The 17,789-nt window shown below is 39.9% G+C and overlaps 1 protein-coding gene across 11 annotated transcripts in view; it reads right to left on the reverse strand.

The window, feature by feature from the left end:
- AMMECR1L (AMMECR1 like) overlaps positions 1–17,789 on the reverse strand; it is a 32,503-nt gene that overhangs the window by 5,707 nt on the left and 9,007 nt on the right. For 2 of the 11 annotated variants that reach the window (XM_044435727.1, XM_044435734.1), the window contains exons 2-7: positions 12,651–12,710; positions 12,331–12,449; positions 3,136–3,246; positions 1,871–1,985; positions 1,194–1,284; positions 44–140 (exon numbers count right to left, since the gene is read on the reverse strand). In XM_044435727.1, coding sequence (XP_044291662.1) covers positions 44–140; positions 1,194–1,284; positions 1,871–1,985; positions 3,136–3,246; positions 12,331–12,404 — 488 coding nt within the window. In that variant the 5' untranslated portion in view covers positions 12,405–12,449; positions 12,651–12,710. Of the gene's footprint in view, positions 1–43; positions 141–1,193; positions 1,285–1,814; positions 1,986–3,135; positions 3,247–5,825; positions 12,450–12,650; positions 16,063–17,789 lie in introns of those variants that run through there. The other 9 variants (XM_044435702.1, XM_044435719.1, XM_044435675.1 and 6 more) reach the window with 7 other exon arrangements.

The following is a 17,789-nucleotide window of genomic DNA, read 5'->3' on the forward strand; positions in this document are numbered from 1 at the left end:
AAAGCAGTTGAAAATTTCAAAATAAATAAATAATGCAATTTACCTGGTGAGTTTAATTGTTTTCCTAAAGTCATTGGTAATTGGAGCCTTAAAACCACCTTTCCTGAGCAAGGAGTCTATTGTTTGAATCTGATCCCAATCTGTTCAAACATAGTGGCAGAGATACAAATATAGTTTTATTTCAAGAAAATGGATAGTCTCCCAAAAGTGAAATAAATAAATCTAGATTGCTCGATGGGTGTCAGTGAAATGCCCAAACAAGATATGTTAAGTAGTCTAAGTTCAAAGTTTCTTGCATATACACTTATTTAAAAACCTTAGCCAATTAAGTCTTAATTTCACAACTCCTTGCAAGGACCCAACCTATTTTACTAGTATATAGTGATAAAGTTAGTCATGCCTTCAGAATAAGAAATAGCAATAGATCAAACAAATTCTAAATCCACTATGTTTCTCTTCAAGGTACAGTGAAATATTGGTGATATATTGCATTTATGTCCTGGCTTTCTTCTACTTGCACAAACTCCAAGGTGGCTTACAAAGTTCTTTCCCCCTGTATTTTATCCTCATAACAACCACCCTGTGAGGTAGGCCAGGCTGGGAGCCAGTGACTGGGCTAAAGAACACAGATCTCCCAAGTCCCAGTCCAGCACTTTTTACTACTATACCCCACTGGCTCTGACTTAACAAATTCCTTATCTATTGACTCATTTCCAGAAGGAGATAAGATGCTCTGCATGGCAGTAGTGACTGCTGCATTCTTCAACTATTACCCACAATTATAGCACACAGCCTTGAACTGAGGGGAGATGGAAGGATCATCTGACAGGCATGTGAGATCAGATGAGGCTGAAGAGGAAATCCACACGGTGTTGGAAAAAAGCATCCAATTAAGTCTGTGAATTAGGCCCTGACTTCTTTTGCTTTTATGACCTGGGGGATGGGCAGGAGGGAGCCCAAACAATTTTGAAGAAATCAACATTTAAAACATAGTCAGACTTGGAAAAACCCACCACGCATTAAATATATACCTACTAGTGAACATTCTGAGCCTTTGGAAAAACCTACTTTTGAATGATTTAGACAGATGACTAACGGCCTTCACAGTAGTTGTGAAGCCAAATCCACTGCTCTAATACTTAAAATGTGACCAATTCTACTCAGGATGGAAGTATAGCTTATTTCAAACTCACCTTGTTCCTTAGCAACTTCAGGTAAGTATGTAGCTGTGCGTTTGACACCTTTCTCATTGATAAACTCAATTCTGATTCCATGGATTCCCACCTAACAATGGGAAAATCAAGCCAGTTGAGAAGTATTTTCTGTAACAATGCATAGCACATTTTCCATTTCTATGTACCATGTGGGCAGCAAGTTTCCCTGGATAAAGACCTTTGCCTTGACTTATGTCATAAATCTCTTCCTTAGGCGACTCCATCAGGTACTGTCAATTTCCATAAAGACAACTTTCCCAGGCAGATCCAATCAACCTCAGTTTGGGTAAGTCTCACTATTTCAGGACCTAGAACACATGCCCTTTTCATATGGCAAATGTATGATCTTATGCATGCTACTCAGCAGTACCATTAAGCTTATTGAGATTTACTCCAACATAAATGTTTATAGCACTGCAAGCTAAGTATAATAATAGCTTGCTTAACTATAGCCTCTCCCAACCACCAAAAAGTGCCACTATTTTATTCTACTTCTCCAGTCTCTTGTAAAACTTTGCTCTTTCCACACTTATTCTTGTATCCTATAATCCTTTAACAATCTATGCTTAGAATAAAGCAGACACATTACCATATACTAACCCGAACCCAAACGGTATGAGACAGTGATGAAGAGTTCCAAATGCACCTGTTCTCACCTCCCAGTCCAAGTAGTCAGTGGCATCCTCAAAATTAGTGAGGAGGGAGACAGAGCAGAAAAGTTTAGGCAGCTCCTCACGGGTCAGGGGTGGAAATCTGCTGTCCTTAAGTGCACTAGAATGGGAACAGAATATATACACAACCTACAAAGCACTGTAAGGTTTAAAATATTTTTACAGTCACAGATTCATTTAGCCCCAGTGACACAACAAGTGACATAAATTTAGAACAGGTTTTATGCATATTACATGCAATGCCCAATGAAACAATAAGGTAATGAAATTTGTTTATGATGATTAGCAAGATAATACAATGGGAAGGCATGACAGTGCTTTTCTTCTCCTGCCCCATACTTTGCCATGCCTCAGGGAAAACAGGATTTGATACTTGTGGAAAATGAAAGTGCTTTTGCGGTGATTGGGGTGGGGAAAACTATCTCTGAAATACATTAATATATTTATGGCTTTATAGGTCAACTTATTGGAAAGCCTTCTTTTTTACATTGTTAATGGGATTTTGCAAGGATTTTCTTTCTAGAGTTTTGCTGCTGTTTATCAATATTTAATTATAAACTGGTTCTAGTGGCACCAAATTCTCATTTATTGCAATATCTGTACTGAAGAAGACACCTGGACGTGAATCCATTTTGGCCTCAGGTAAAGAAAGGTTACTGACTTTCCATTCTTTTTCCTTCTGTAGTTCTAGATTCTTTTCCGAACCAGAAAGAATGCCAAAGAGTTTGTTCTTCTTTGGCCTCCACTTTTCATATACAGCTTTCCAGTAGGCTGTTCACTGGGACAAGAGAAAATGCCCCTCTCATTCAAAGGGTCAGGCTGCTTGGAAAGCTGAATGTTCACTGTTTCTGTGGCAAGGCTTCTGTCCCAGTACAGCATTGCATCAGCTCAGTTTTGGATTGGTCCCCTACCTGAGAGCTGCTGTAGGGTGGAAATGCCCCCCTGAAACTCTGCCATGTAAATAGCTAGCACAAACCACTGTATCTAAGGCTAAAGCATTGCTGTACTAAGCTTGCTGCTGTGAATTGCTTCTCTATATGCCATCCTCTAAAGCAGACTGATTTTCAGGCCCAAATAAAAAGAATTCAGCATTAACTGGGAGCTATAGCATGATGTACAACATAAGTTAGCTAAGGCAGCGATTACTCAGTTCTAACTCTAGGCAGCACTAGTTAAAAGCTGTCCCAGGAGCTGGATATACCATATGGAATACATGAAATGACAGGTATTTAACTCCACTGATGTCTTACCTGGTTAATGTATATTCCCTGAGTCCTGAGTGAAGATTCATGGCAGAGAAAGTTCCAATGCAGCCCCGAAGTCGTTTGTCTCGCCCTGTCTTCCATGTCACAAAGAGTGGACTGAAAATGCATAACAAAAAACCCTGCTCCAGCTTCAAATATTTCTTGCTGGGATACAACAACTTAAGCACAAAAGTAGCACAAGTGTTCTTGTAATGAAAAGCCAACTATGCCTTGCTTTTTTTTAATTAGCTAAGCATTTTCTCTTTCATTTGTAAACTCTTCAGTGTCCCTCTATGTCAAGATGAGTCTTCAAACGTTGACTAACATACTCACAGCCATACAACCCAATGGCTTAAGTGTACCCAGCTGCACTGTAGCCACTGAGTTAAAATGTGCTTTTCTGTGGAAACAACAGACCATGGGGAAAGTATAGCCCAAGATCAAGCATTACAGGAAGGATGGCACTAGCCATGTTCAAGGTTGTCAAGGAGTAGAAAGTTATCACAATTTTATTAATTCATTAATGTACACAATTACTTGAATTACCTTGATGGACAAAGAGAAGGTGCTTTGAGGTAACCCACCAGCTTGACATTTACCATGGCCACTAGACAATCTAGTCAACAGGTTGGCTAAGTATCCTACCTGCCTTGAAGGAGGCAGCTGTGAGGCCCTTCCTTGACAGGCATTAGCCTTCAGCAATTTATAAGCTAGTTCTTTTTGGGCAAGATGCTCAAATGGGTACAGGCAGAAAACTCCAGGTGCTCTTGCATTTAAGTTGATTATTTTGATCCATTTCAGTCTGGTTTCTAGCTATGCTTGGAGGTAAAAAATCAGCTTGGGTGCTCACATGGATAACATAAACCAGGATAGGCAGGCAGTATGATCCTGTTTATTATCCTGGGCCTCATCAATAATATTTACAATGGTATCATGCTTGTGAAAAAGATTTTCACTTTTCTGGATCCCTGAAAGTTCCAGAAAGTAGTGTTGGGAAACTGATATCCTTTTCCATTGGAGCAGTCATGTGGTGTTTCAGGCTCACTTTCACCTTCCATGTTTTAACATGAAAACTTGTTAAATATGTTTCATGTGTGAGCATGGATAGGGTGCATTTAGTCTTCTCTATGTCAATAATCCTTAGTGCTGTTTCTCATTTTCTTCAGACCCAGGTGCACCAATAGCCTGCTGAAATGCATGTTTGAAAATCACTAATTGGCTGGATGCAAAGGAACAATGCATGTAGGACAGCCTGTGTTCACACAACACAAGCAACTGTGGGTGGTTACCATGGTTCATGTGATAATGACTGGATTCAGACAATGTGCCAAGCCCTGGTGGTTTTTTTTTTTTACCAATGCTGGTCTGTTGTGTTGTTCAAACCCAGTATTTTACCATGGTAAGTTTGAGCTTTAGAAACCCCGATAAGAAACAATAGTTTGTTCTATGGTTTTTCCATACTACCATGGCTTGTTATGTTGAACACAGGATTGTGATTTCCGTGGTCCTGTTATGCAATTACCATAAAGCCCTCTGGAAAGAATAGCAACTGCAGGAGCTGCTCTGGCCACCCAGTCTCTATGTGTGGACCAAAGAGGAAGAGGGAAGTGATATAGACAGGAAGCAATGCACGTTGGGATTGATCATGTGCCAACATTGGAAGGACTGAGAGGAAGGGTGGAAAATATGTGGTCATCTGTTGGGTAGATCATAATAAAAAGCCATAAACTATGGTAACCATAGAGTTGCTTGTTGTGTTGTGAATGCAACCACAAAGTTAATGATGGCAGATGACTCTGTCAACTGACTGCTTGAGGAAGTACTTGTTCTACCCCCAAAACAGAAAAGATTCATAGGTTGGGGGAACATTTAGGCCCCCTTGGATTTTCATATAGCTGCTGAGGCCTGGAAGGCTTTTTACTAGTGTTAGCTGGTATGGCACTTGCTAAAGAGAGAAAACTGAAAACTGTGATTCCTGCACCCTTGGTGAATTCCAGAATAGATTTATTGTAATGCATTCTATGGACCCATTCAGATAATTTTCTAAATTATGGTTTGGTCCAACCATGATAAGCTTGGGTTTTGCATGCTTCCTTTCTCCACACCTAAGGGGAGAGAGTAGAAGTTTCTGCCTGCAGTTACTGGTAAACTCTAATCTATCATTTCATTTATATGCAACTAACTGTGGTTTGCACAAATTATGGTTTGCCTTCAAACTGGGATCAAACAGTGACCTGTAAGCTAGTTTGAAAACAAACTGTTATTTGGCAAATACAGACAAAACAGTAAGCTTTGTTTATAGCATGGCTTCCTGTAAATTAATAGCTGAGAATTCTAATCTCCTTCCTTTGTACAAATGGAATGAGAGGAGGGAGCGTGCAAGCCAGAGACAGCATTACTTGTTAAAAGCTAAGTTTATGTGATGCTCATCTTGAGGAAAGTTTGGAAACTTAAATGTGCAGAACATAACTGCTTGATACAGCATAAAATTGCAATATACAAAATTTAAGACAAGTTGAACTAAAACAATTTCAATTAATTCCTAAAGCTGTTAAAACCAGCTGTCATCAATGTTCCCATCATATTCAATTAAATGCCTCAGAATAAAGGGCAGTCTTAATCTGACATCAAAAAGATGACAGTGTTGCTGCCAGGTGGGTCTCAGTGGGGAGATCATTCCATAATCAGGGGATTACCACTGTAAAGGCCCTTTCCATTGTTCCCACATTCCAAGAAGCTGTTTGAGGTTACATGCTGAAGGAGTTCTCAGACATTGACTGCAGTATCCAGTTAGGTCCAGGTCAGGAAACGGTCCCAATCTTGATAATCTCAAGCAGTGTCAACACTTTAATAATGACCTCTGTGTTTCATGCCAATAAGACTTTGCTTGAAGTGTCAAAGTATTATGTGGATGCTAGATTACCTTCTACAAGAAACAAGGCTTTAATTGTAACGATACTTGAACTGTAGAATATTCATTTGTCACTGTTTCCCAAAGACCCTGGAGAACTAAGCCCTTTATGATGCTTTCTGAGGCTATGCTGATTTAGTTGCACTGTTATCACATCTATTCTGTTATTTCTTATTCATTTTTGAAAAACTTTGCTATCTTACTACAACTATTTATTTATATTAGAAGAGAGCAATCCTATAGCCTCTAGACAGTGTCTGAAGTGCCACAAGATATTTCAGTTTCTCAGCTCCCTCCCCACCTCCCTCCCCATAGCAACTGGTTGAACAAACTGTTCTGGCTGCCTCTCTAAAGTTGGAAACATGATCTTGGAGAGGAGGAAAGAGGGATTTTAGTGAGGAGTGATCCCAAGCCTTATTTAACCTCCTCCTCTCTACTCTGAAACACTTTTGTTAGATGGGGACAAATGCCCATTTAACAAAAAACAGGGTGCAAGGGCAGGACAAGGAAGAATGCTTTTACTCTTGCTCTTACCCTGTATAGCAGCCTTCCCCAACCTGGTGGCCTTCACAGGCATTTGAACTGCAACTCCCAGAAGTCCTATCCAGCAGGGCCATTGACTGGGAATTCTGGGTGTTGTAGTCTAAATGTGTTTGGATGGCACAAGGTTGGGGGAGGTGGCTGTATAGGATGGTAGTTAAGTCTCCAGGTTCAGGGACCTGAGAGCACAACCCATAGAACTGTATCCTACATAAAATGTTGTATGTTAGAAGTTTATTTTTTTTAATTATCTTGTATCATAGTTTTAACTGCCTAAAGAGCTTCAGCTATTGGGTCGTACAAAAATGAAATAATCATCCTGACCCAATGCAACACACAGTGCTAGAGGCAGTATTTTCCAGTCTTATGTGCAAAACAAAAATACTACTCATATTTTATTACTTTTCAAATTATACCCAAAGCTTACTAAAACTTCCTGACCCAGCCCTGGAGATCTATAAGCCATCTATAAGCCATACCAGAGATGGTGTGAGATAGCATGTCAGATAGCATGTCACCCTAAATATCAGTAACAACCCCCATTCACGTACTGCAAAGTAGAATGTAAGTGGCTTCCTGTACAGGGGCTAATGGTTAGAATATGTGGTGGCCCACAAAGAATAAATAAACCAGGATAGTGCTCTACCATGAAATAAAATAAGTATCTTGTTAATCTTTCTTATAAATAGTCCTATAATGTAAAATTTAAACAATTCCGTTAATACTCCATTTTGTTTACCTATTTTTAAAACATTAACATAAAACATAACTTCAACATGTAGGCTGATGAATACCATTATAAAATATAACACAACTTTTGTGATCTCATGCCCCTACAACCTCAATATAACCTTACAATAAGAAAAAAGAAGAGAAAAGCAAAGTCAGAAACAAGAAAAAATAGAAACAAACAGAATGGTCTAATGTGTTATTACCTTCCTCTGCTAAGTGCAGGAGTATTCCATAGAACTGAGTTTCCAGTTTGTGCACCCTTATCAACCAACTGTATTACTAGGATCATTATGCATTGGGCTGTTAGGAAATTAGAAAAACTCTTAGTACAAATGGATGCAAAAATGATATCTGATCTGACTTTTGAACTGAATGTAAAGACATCTTAAAAAGGATCCTCCAACTTGATAGCCAAACTTTGCCAAGTTGAAAAGAACAGCTGTATGCCAAAAAAAATGGATTTTAAAAATTGCATTTTAAAATAACTAGATTACAGTGTAAGCATAAAATACAGATAACTATGTCATTCAGTAGAAAGAACTAACATCCAACAGTAGTGTAACCCTTTCCTTAGGCCCAACTGAAACTTCATGAAGTAGCAAGCTAACTTTGAAATTTTTTTCTTCAGGCTGCACACTAAGCAAACAATTTAAAAAGCAGGAATGAAGCTGGTGGGTATGATGGAAACATTCTTGAGTGCAGTTTAACAGCTTTAAAATGGATTGGAAAAGACTATTTGCACACAGGTTGGGCACTCCTATGGCCCTGCCCTACTGGCAGACTTTTTTTGGTGCACGTTAGTGAATATCTTTTATATAACATGATTAATAGAACCCAAGTTGACCAGATTCGGAGGGTAATCCGTTTCTTGCAGAACAGCACCCAAGGTCATTATAGACACAGCTTTCAACAACTGAGACTTTCAACAAACAACTGTAGTGTGGACTGCTCTTTTTCAGAGTACCAGCCAGCCAGGCTGTCTTTTGAAATACACCATTCCATATGTCCTTTCACCACAAGTTTCTACCCCACCCCACAGTGAGTCAGTATTCCATGCTCTGTTCTCATAAGACATTGATTCCTAACCTTGGGTACAAATACCCCAAGGAGTACAAACTAGGGCATTTAGGGGTATGTGAAAAAATGAATAATGGTGGAAATAACAGCAACTGTATTAATTGCATTTTGCTAATATGAAAGATACAATTTATGGAAATGGAGTGCCAAGCGGTATGCACATGAAAAAAAGGTTGGGAACCATTGTCATAAGGTACTCCTTCCTTGGGGATTTTCCCAGGTATATAGCTAGTACTTCTGTAAAACCTGAAGTTCTCCTAAGCTACCAGATACCTTACTGTTGTGCATGGATGGTGCTGTTTTGACTACATAAAGATACATACCTACATAAATGAGTTTGCTATTAGTAGGCTTACCTTTTACTTATCCTTCTATTTATAACTTGACCACTGACAACTGTAATGCACTCTATTACAGATGACAGCACAGTCAACTCCCTATCAGAGTGCCATGCAGACAATCCCCAACCCAGTACACACTGACATGAAAACACCTCCTTCCTTACTTTACCATACAGGATTAAATCCAGCATATGTTTCAAAGAGGATAAATTGGAATGAAAGGGACTTCAATCATGACTATCTTAAGTCCCATTCATTTCAATGGGTGTATTCTTTTTAAATAATACTTCTTCAGTAAATCTATATAAAATACATAAAATAGTTTCTTACATAAAATTTGAATAGATTGATTACAGTGGGTGAATCTAAAATATATGCTCAAAATGTTATGTATAGAGATACACGACTATCCATGAACATAAATATGCGTCAGCTTTATGTATTTATCCATTCATAGGTTATGATACCCATTCAAAAGTTGAAAGCATCCTAAATTCCTCAATCCATTACATTATTAAGGGTCTGTTTTCCAATATTGTATCTATCTTTTAGCTGTCAAATGGGCGCAGTAAATCAATTTATTTTGATCTTGTGTTAAATTTCAAGAAACAGGTAAATAATTGAGGAACACATGCACATCAGTAAATATTAAAGAATTTTCTAACAGTTTTTCCATATTATAACCTCCTCCCAAAAAGAAAACCACTATCAAAGCATAAGGGTGAGATAAGTGTTAGATGAATTACATCTCCAACAGTCAGCCATTTCAGACAAATCTGCATTAAAATCACATTACAGAGTCCAATATAGCCAGAAGAAAAGGTTGTGCTAGTTAAGGTGTAACCATCCACTGACATTTCTAAGACAGAACTAATGCAGCAATCCACTAATTGGGTACAACAGGATAGTTCAATTTGCTATTCCATTCAAGATCCTGTGTTTCATAGTTACCATAAAATATTTCTAGACCTGAATTGTGGGTTGATGTATCTGAACAACTTGAAGCACTTCTAAAAATGGAGGAGACTCTGACACTGCAAATACAGAGCCAAACCTAAATAACCCATTCAGCTCCACTGGGCAAACCATATTTAGCATTCAAAATAGAAAATGGCAAAAGCACCATTGACTCAAAATAAAAATCCAATTGTCTGTCCAAATCTACTGCATAAGCCCTGTATTTGCATCAGTATGCTGTTGACACCCAGTTCTACCTCTCCTTTTCATCTAATCCAGGTGAGGTGGTGACTGTGCTAAACAGGTGTCTGGACAGTATGATGGACTGGATGAAGGCCAGTAAATTAAGCCTCAGTCCAGGTAAGATAGAAGTGTTGCTGGTGGGTGGGCCAATCATTCAGGTGAATGTTATTTGCCCTGTCTTGGATAGGGCTGCACTCTCCCCAAGTGACAGGGTATGCAGATTGGGAGTACTCCTTGACCCAGAGCTATCCCGGGAATCCCAGGTGGCATCTGTGGCAAGGAGTGCTTTCCTTCAGCTAAGGCTGGCTCATCAGCTGCATCCTTTGCTGGACAGACAAGCCCTAACAACAGTAACTCATGCACTGGTAACCTCCCATTTGGACTATTGTAATATGCTTTACATGGGGCTGCCCCTGAAGATGGTTCAGATATTGCCAGTGGTTAAAATAGAGCAGCCAGATTGCCGACTGGGACTGGTAGACGAGAGCCTACTATGATGGTCCTATATCATCTACACTGGTTACCAACTGAAGTCTGGGCCTAATTTAAGGGGCTAATGATAACATATAAAGCCCTGTTTGGGGTCTGGTTATCTAAAGGAACATCTTCCATGTGAGCCTGCTTAAGGTCATCTGCTGGGGTCCTTCTCCGAGAGCTCTCCTTGAAAGAGGTGAGGAGGGCTATTATGAGGAGGATCTTTTCTGCTATAGTGCCCCGATTATGGCACACACTCCCCAGAGAGGTGTGCCAGATGCTGATACTTTATTTATTCTGGCACCAGGCCAAAGCCTTATTTGTTTAAAGCTTTTATATGCCATCCCTTATACATAGCATCTCAGGATGGCTTTACCCAGTTTTTAAATTGTTAGTTGGTATTTTAATTATTTTAGTATCAGTTTAAACAGAAGGTTTTAAATAGAAGGTGCAAGTTATAGTCCCATCATGAGGAAATGTGCTGTGGCATAGGATAAATTGGGGTTATTGGAACTAGGTAACAATCATGAGGGAAATAAAATATTTGCAAGAGGGAGGGCCACAGCTACAATTACCTGGGGGTGATGGAAACATGCTGATTAAAAATGTGCTTGGAGAGCATAGAAAAGAAAAGGAACAAGGAAGAGGAGGGCAACAAAGAGAGGGAAGATTTTTTTCTCTTTTTAGAGAAGAAGTTTAACCATTGTTACAACTGAAACCCTGGATCAGGAACTTGCCTGATCACTGAGAGACAGAATGTCCGTGCAGGTCAGGCAAGGTGCCTGCTATGTGAAAGAAACAAGCAGTTGCAGTATGCCATCATCTTACTCCAGCTAGGGTAGCATCCACACTGAAACCAAATAAAAGAAGACCAAGAAGGGAAACCTGCTAAAGCAAGAGAAGGTGGTAATGGATGTCCAGTACAAAAAATGTTGTTGATTTATTCAGACTTGAACTCTTAACTCTCATTTCACATCTCCATTTAAATCAACCCATGGCCTGTATCTGCCCCAGTAGAATGAGGCCCAACTGACTTTCTACATGCCTGGCCTGCCAAATTTGTATCAGATGCAAGAGTGAGGAAGCAGGTAAGACTAGAGTCCATCACTGTATGTTCCACAGAATAGCCCGCTTATTCACTTAGTTATTAAAACAATGTATCACAGGTCATTTATTATAACAACCCCACACATAAACCCAGTAATTTACACCAGGAACACCAAAGTTATATAAGGAACTTTAGCCCCATGAAACAGGAGATGGTTCTCACAAGCAAGAGGCCTCAGGTTTAAGCCTCAGATGCACCCTGCGAACAGACAGAATATCCATCTGAATGACTGGCACATCTAAATGAGTGCTGTGCCAGGTAGTCAGGGGAGTGCTGAATGGAGAAACATAATGGGCTGGCTGGCCCGATGCTTATTGTACCAGACATCATAATTCATTTTGCCACCTCCATCCCAATGCCAGCTGACTGTGTTATCTATAGTCCACCTGAGAGCTCTAAGGAGACTACTGTAAGTCAAAAGGCCAGGGAATGGAGTCATAACAAGAAAAGTCCCTTCCTCCACCCTTGCCCTAGTCAGAATGCAATCCTAAGGCCAGTGAGAACCATTTTGGGGGTAAGAGATCCCTAGCTTCCATTCCCACTGAAAAAGAAACAGCTGCACCACAATGAAACATTTATTTAACATAATCAGATATATATTTATTATTTCAATGTTTATCTTGCCTTTCCTTAAGGCAGCTGAAGTGAGTCCTGAAAGAAAAACATGTATGGACAGCATTTGGCAAACACCCTGTGACTTTGAAAGCTGCATGACACTAGAGTAGTAGGTGGGAATGCCCTTGCTCCATCCCCATGGTGGACACAACTGTATGCCAAACAGCTTTCAAAGACACAGGAGCCCACCGGCTGGCACCTACAGAGGAATAGCTGGAATTATACTGGTCACAGCTACTGGTCTTGCTTTAGGCTTCATTTGAGGTCTGCATAACATTGGGAGTAGAAAACATTCTGTCCTCTGTATCTGGTAGAGTGTTGCCTGTGGAAATCCAAAAGACACAAAGGGAAAGTAATGAGGAATGGTCAGCAGCTGCAATGCATAATTTCTGCTCCTGTTTGTACAGCAGGTGTTTGTGAGGAGCGAAGTGAGTGCTGCCATTTAGAAGTTTATCTAGCACCCTTTTCTCAGTCTCCCTTCCCCTACTGGGGCAGAAGGTGTAACCACTGAGATTATACTTACCTTTCCCCTTCAGCAATTCTGTACAATATTTGTTCTGTTCCAAGTGACCTGGCTGTAATCCTGTAAGGCAAAAGGGATCATAAGTGTTTGGCTAGCTGTGGCAATAGATCAAGTGCCTGGCCCTTACTAACAGAGTTTATTTTCATGTGGGGGTTTCATGACCACTAGGGCTCCACCCCTTTTTGCACAACATATGGTTAACCTTGGGCTTCCTGTGTGGGAAAAACTGCTTCTATTTATTGAGGAAGGAAGGATCCTTTCACCAATACAGTTTAGTCAAGAGACAGCTTCCATAGGTTGCAAGGGAGGGGGAGACATTTGCAGCAGTTGTACTTTGAAGCATAAACTCCCCCCTTTCCTTGCTTACCAGTGTGAGGTGCTTTGTCCTTGCTTCCCCAGTTGTAGAGTGCACTTGCTGTTGGGCTTTTCTTGAGGCAAAGTACCTGTGGTTGTTCTAAGACAACAAGTGTTAGCAATGTGCTTGTTTGTGTGTTTTGAGGCCAGGTTGTTTGTGCAAGATGCTCCCCTTCTTGTGCCAAGAGCCTTCTTTCTGAAGTTCCTTTAACTAAAGTTCCCTCTTGTTGTGTACATGTTGAAGCACACTTGAAGCCAGAGAGAGAGAGTGCTCCATGTTGCATGCTTTATCATTTGAATTATAGTGGTGCTCCATGAGGTTTATATATAGGTGCACAAGTGCTGTGATTAGCTGCAGGTTTCATCTTAATCCTGCACTACATCAAGGCAGTGTTTTTTCTTTCTTTTCCTCTATTCAGTTTAATGGGACAGTTATGACTTAATGCCAACTCCTTTTGGTGAGTCAATGTTATACCTAAGTAGAAATAGGTACCAGAAGCACCTTCTGGGAGAGCTTAGTATTTGAAGCAACTCCTGTCACCAACTCAGTTTTTTCCCTCTACTGGTAAAATTCTATCAATGCTAGCATACGCTTGATGTAACACCACAGTATTTTCACTGGTAGGAGTATATCTCAAAACCTCTGGATTTAGGGGGCTTCCACCAAATTCTAAAGGTCCTCAGACAGCTTATCTGGAGTACAGAATAGCACTCACAATGAGCTGAGATGATGCCTAATGTAGAAAGATATCAGGCTGCAGCAAGGGAAGTTGCTACTGATTTTATATTTTCAAAAGGATAGGAGCAGTTGTTCCTTCCGCCTCATGATGCCTTGGTGCAAACTGATTTTTTTTGCACAATACAAAGTCTAACCCAATTTTCAAAGCAATCATAAACATGTTTTTTCAAAAGTACATCCCACTAAGTTTAATGGAATTAAATCCCCAGTAAACCTTGCAGCCAAAGTTTCCATCACTTCATCTTAACTGTTCAACAATGGACAAGAGCTCTCTCATCACAATTGCCAACATCTCCCCCACCTTTGTTTTGCTTTGCTTAATATCCAGTATCAGAAAGAACTCTGGTGAATTTGAAAGTTTGCATGCAAACTTCATTATTTCTGTCGGTTCTAATAACGTTACCATGCTACTGTTAGTTCTAGAATTACCATGGAATTAAAATCCTATACTTACAATCTGAAACTGAAATCAAGATCCTTTATTAAATAAATCCCTGTAAGCCATCCAGAAAGTATAGTATAATTGGGCAGTACAGAAATATAATAAATGGAATGGAATCATACTTTTTATGTAACAAAATATAGTGAAAATATTTGAATACTGATATCAAACATTATAAATATGATACAATTAGTAATACATTTAATGTCATAGGCTTCTTCTGGACTAAGGAATTGCCAAGTCATTAGAAGCACTAGAATTCAGATCACCTACCAATGCCATCTGGGCAATCTTGCATGCCTCTTTTATATCCTTTAATTCCATAACATACTTACCTTTCAAGTTATGAGTATCTATGAGTTAGCAGGCATATTATTTATCTCATGAAGAGCCAGTGTGGTATAGTAGTTAGAGGGCTGAATTGGGGCTCAGGAGATCTAAGTTCTAGTCCCATCTCAGCCATGTAGTTCACTCAGTGACTGGCTCTCAACCTAACCTAACTCACAGACTTCACGTGAGAATAAAATGGAGAGGAACAGGTTTATGTAAGCTGCAGGGAAAAGGGAGGATATCAATGTATCAAATAAATGAAAAAAAATCTGCCCTGTAAGGTTCTAGAAAATTCAAGTAAGTACTGCATGTGAGCCAAACAGAAATTCCTTAAATTGGCAGCTGCCCCATTTTGTGCCAAAGGGCGATAATAGTATACAGCAAAAGGTTCATAGACTACATGATCAATGACTGTTGTTTATGTTACCAAATACTAGATGGTATCTACCAGTGCCCTGCTGGCAAGAGACAAGCAGAGCAGCAGCAGAACAGAGGCTTTTACAGTCTCCAATTTCTCCAGTTTTGTTATGTGTAGGAAGGCAAGCCTCTCAGCCTATCTAGCTAACTTGCCTCTTGTTAGGCAGGGAAGGGAATGGAGAGGTTTGTGCATCTAAGAAATCCATGTATTTCTCTCCTGTCTCACCATCTTGCCCCCTTTTCTCTCTTCTAAGTTGGTTGGCAAGGAGGGTCAGGATAGGATGACCTGTGACTCAAATTTTCTTCCCCATAGATCATACCTGTATCTGCAGCCTTAGCAGAAGGAAATCCATGGTAGCCTATGGCACCTGAGATGCCCCAGGGACCATAGGATTGTTATGTGAGTCTCCTATTTAGTTGCAAATCAAGTATCACAGCAGTCAACAAATATGCACACTTCTACAGGAAATTTATGATTTACAAATGATGAATATGTAAATTAGATCTTTTAATATTGATCTTAATTATGATTTGTATCTTCACTTTAAATCAATCTTTTGGTTGGTTTAATTATGAAAATCAGCAGCAGTATTTTCTTGAGTGCAATCTCATTGTCCCTGCTTCACAAGGAGTCACTTATAGTTTGGATAATCTACTTAAAGGATTTCTGCAGCATAATTACCAGTAATCATTCAATACTACACTGGAAATTATACACTACACTAGAAAATAATTTCCCTTAATACATACTTACCACCTTTATCCAATCCTCAAATGTCACATCTGTGACAACTGGAAATGTTCCCCAGGCAAGCACCTGAGCAATAAACTATGCAGTACAGTCATAGATTTACATAACTGTTAATTATTGTGAACTGCCCAGGGAGCTTTGGGTGGCATAGACGTATAATGAATAAAGTTTGCTCTTTCTTTTACTAGACAAGACGGAGAAGCTGAACCCCATGAGTAACTACCAGTGCTTCAAGAAGTTGTACACAAGGTGGCTCTGCACAGATAGATAGAGAGCCAGTGTGGTGTAGTGGTTAAGAGCATGGGACTGGGACTCAGATGACCTGGGTTCTAGTCCCCGCTCGGCCATGGAGCCAACTGGGTGACTTTGGGCCAGTCACACACTCTCAGCCCAACCTACCTCACAGGGTTGCTGTTGTGGGGATAAGATGGAGGAGGAGAATGATGTAAGCTGCCTTGAGCCCTTTGAGGAAAAAGGCAGGATATAAATAAAAAAATAGAATAGAAAAAAAAATAGATAGGGGCAACTTCAATATTATGCTGCACATGTTCTTATCTTTCTGCTTTAAGATTTCTTTGCTTGCTGAGGCACAGAACTGTACACACAATAGCTGCATGTCAATTTCTGTTTGCACTCTTCACAGTCCTGGGTCCAACAGCAGTGGTGAGTAATTGGGTGCTGTGTTCAGATTCTTACTGCATACAGAATACTAGTTCAGGGATCAGTCAATTTCTTTATATATTATATAGATGAAGGGTACAATCCTATCAATTAAGCCCCTGATGCTCACAAGCTGCTCAACTCAGAAGCTTATGAGTACCCAATGCAGAGTGAGAGGAGCAGTGGATTTCCATTTCCCTGCATCTCCTGCTCTTCATTTCAACTAGATGGCAGCTTTTGGCTGACTAGCTGAGGCACTTTGATTGGGGAAAATAGGAAGCTGGAATGGCATCAGGAGAGTGCATATTCTTGGAGTTTTTTCCTTCTGGAATGCCCCCCTTATCCCTTCACTCTGGTCACTTTTCCAAACTCAGAGAGGCAGCTGACATCGTTCTTTTTGTTTTGGTTGTGTATTTGGGGGGAATGGAGCACAGATTCTGCACTACATGGTTCGAACTTTATCTTTGATGTTAGATTTGGAAATCCAAAGTATCCTATCTCCGCACCCCCCCACCCCACAAGACGATGTTAGGATCACTCTGTAAGAAGTTCTAGGAAAAATAAAAGAGGTAATAGAGCATTACTGTGCATACCACTTTTTGAAAGAATGAGGTCACATCAGCTCTTATTTATCAGCTGTCTAGAAGGCAAGGGCAAGATGCATTGGTCTAACCCACTTCTCAAGAAACTGTATAAGGGCCATGGATGGATGGTCATAGTCATTTTGACTGCAACACCCAGAATTCCTAGTCAATGGCCCTGCTGGATGGAAATTCTGGGAGTTGAGGTCCAAATGGCTCTGAACGCCACCAGGTTGGGGAAGGCAGGTCACAGTAATTCTGGTTATACAATTATCAGATATATAGATACTGGAAAGTTTTGAAGAAAGGGTATCTAATTCTAAAGTTTTCTTTAGAATCAAGTATGTGCAGCTAGCAAAAAGACATGAAAAAAATGAATATAAAAGATAGCATGTCCCCATCCACTTTCCATTCCTGTACTATTTCTAGAAATGTCTGGAAGAGAAGGAATGACAAATTAATGGAGCCAAGATGGAAGCATGGCTTAATCAGGACATCCTGGTTAAATGTAGAAGACACCAAATTAGAGCTAAAAAAATTGAGTTCATCTCTGACATTTTCACACACACTTTCCATGTCTCACTCTTAAACCTGGCAACAGGGCTAAACAAATTCAGCTACTCTGAGTTCCCAGCAAACTTCTGATATTACCCTGAACATGGAAAAAGATGAGAAGTTAGCATTTTTCCCTATTTTTTAGCTCCAAAAATCTAATATTGTTCCAGTTTGTTTATCCTAATTTATTCTACAGAAAGCACTAATCCTATATGCCTAATGATGTAGTTAATACAATGCCATAGCTACAATATTGGGTCTCAATGTAGAGAAACGTATATTCAAATTTCTTATCAGCTAGTGCAGTCAC

The sequence above is a fragment of the Varanus komodoensis genome, unplaced genomic scaffold, assembly GCF_004798865.1.
Source record: "Varanus komodoensis strain SLA01 unplaced genomic scaffold, ASM479886v1 scaffold1, whole genome shotgun sequence".
NCBI lineage: Eukaryota > Metazoa > Chordata > Lepidosauria > Squamata > Varanidae > Varanus > Varanus komodoensis.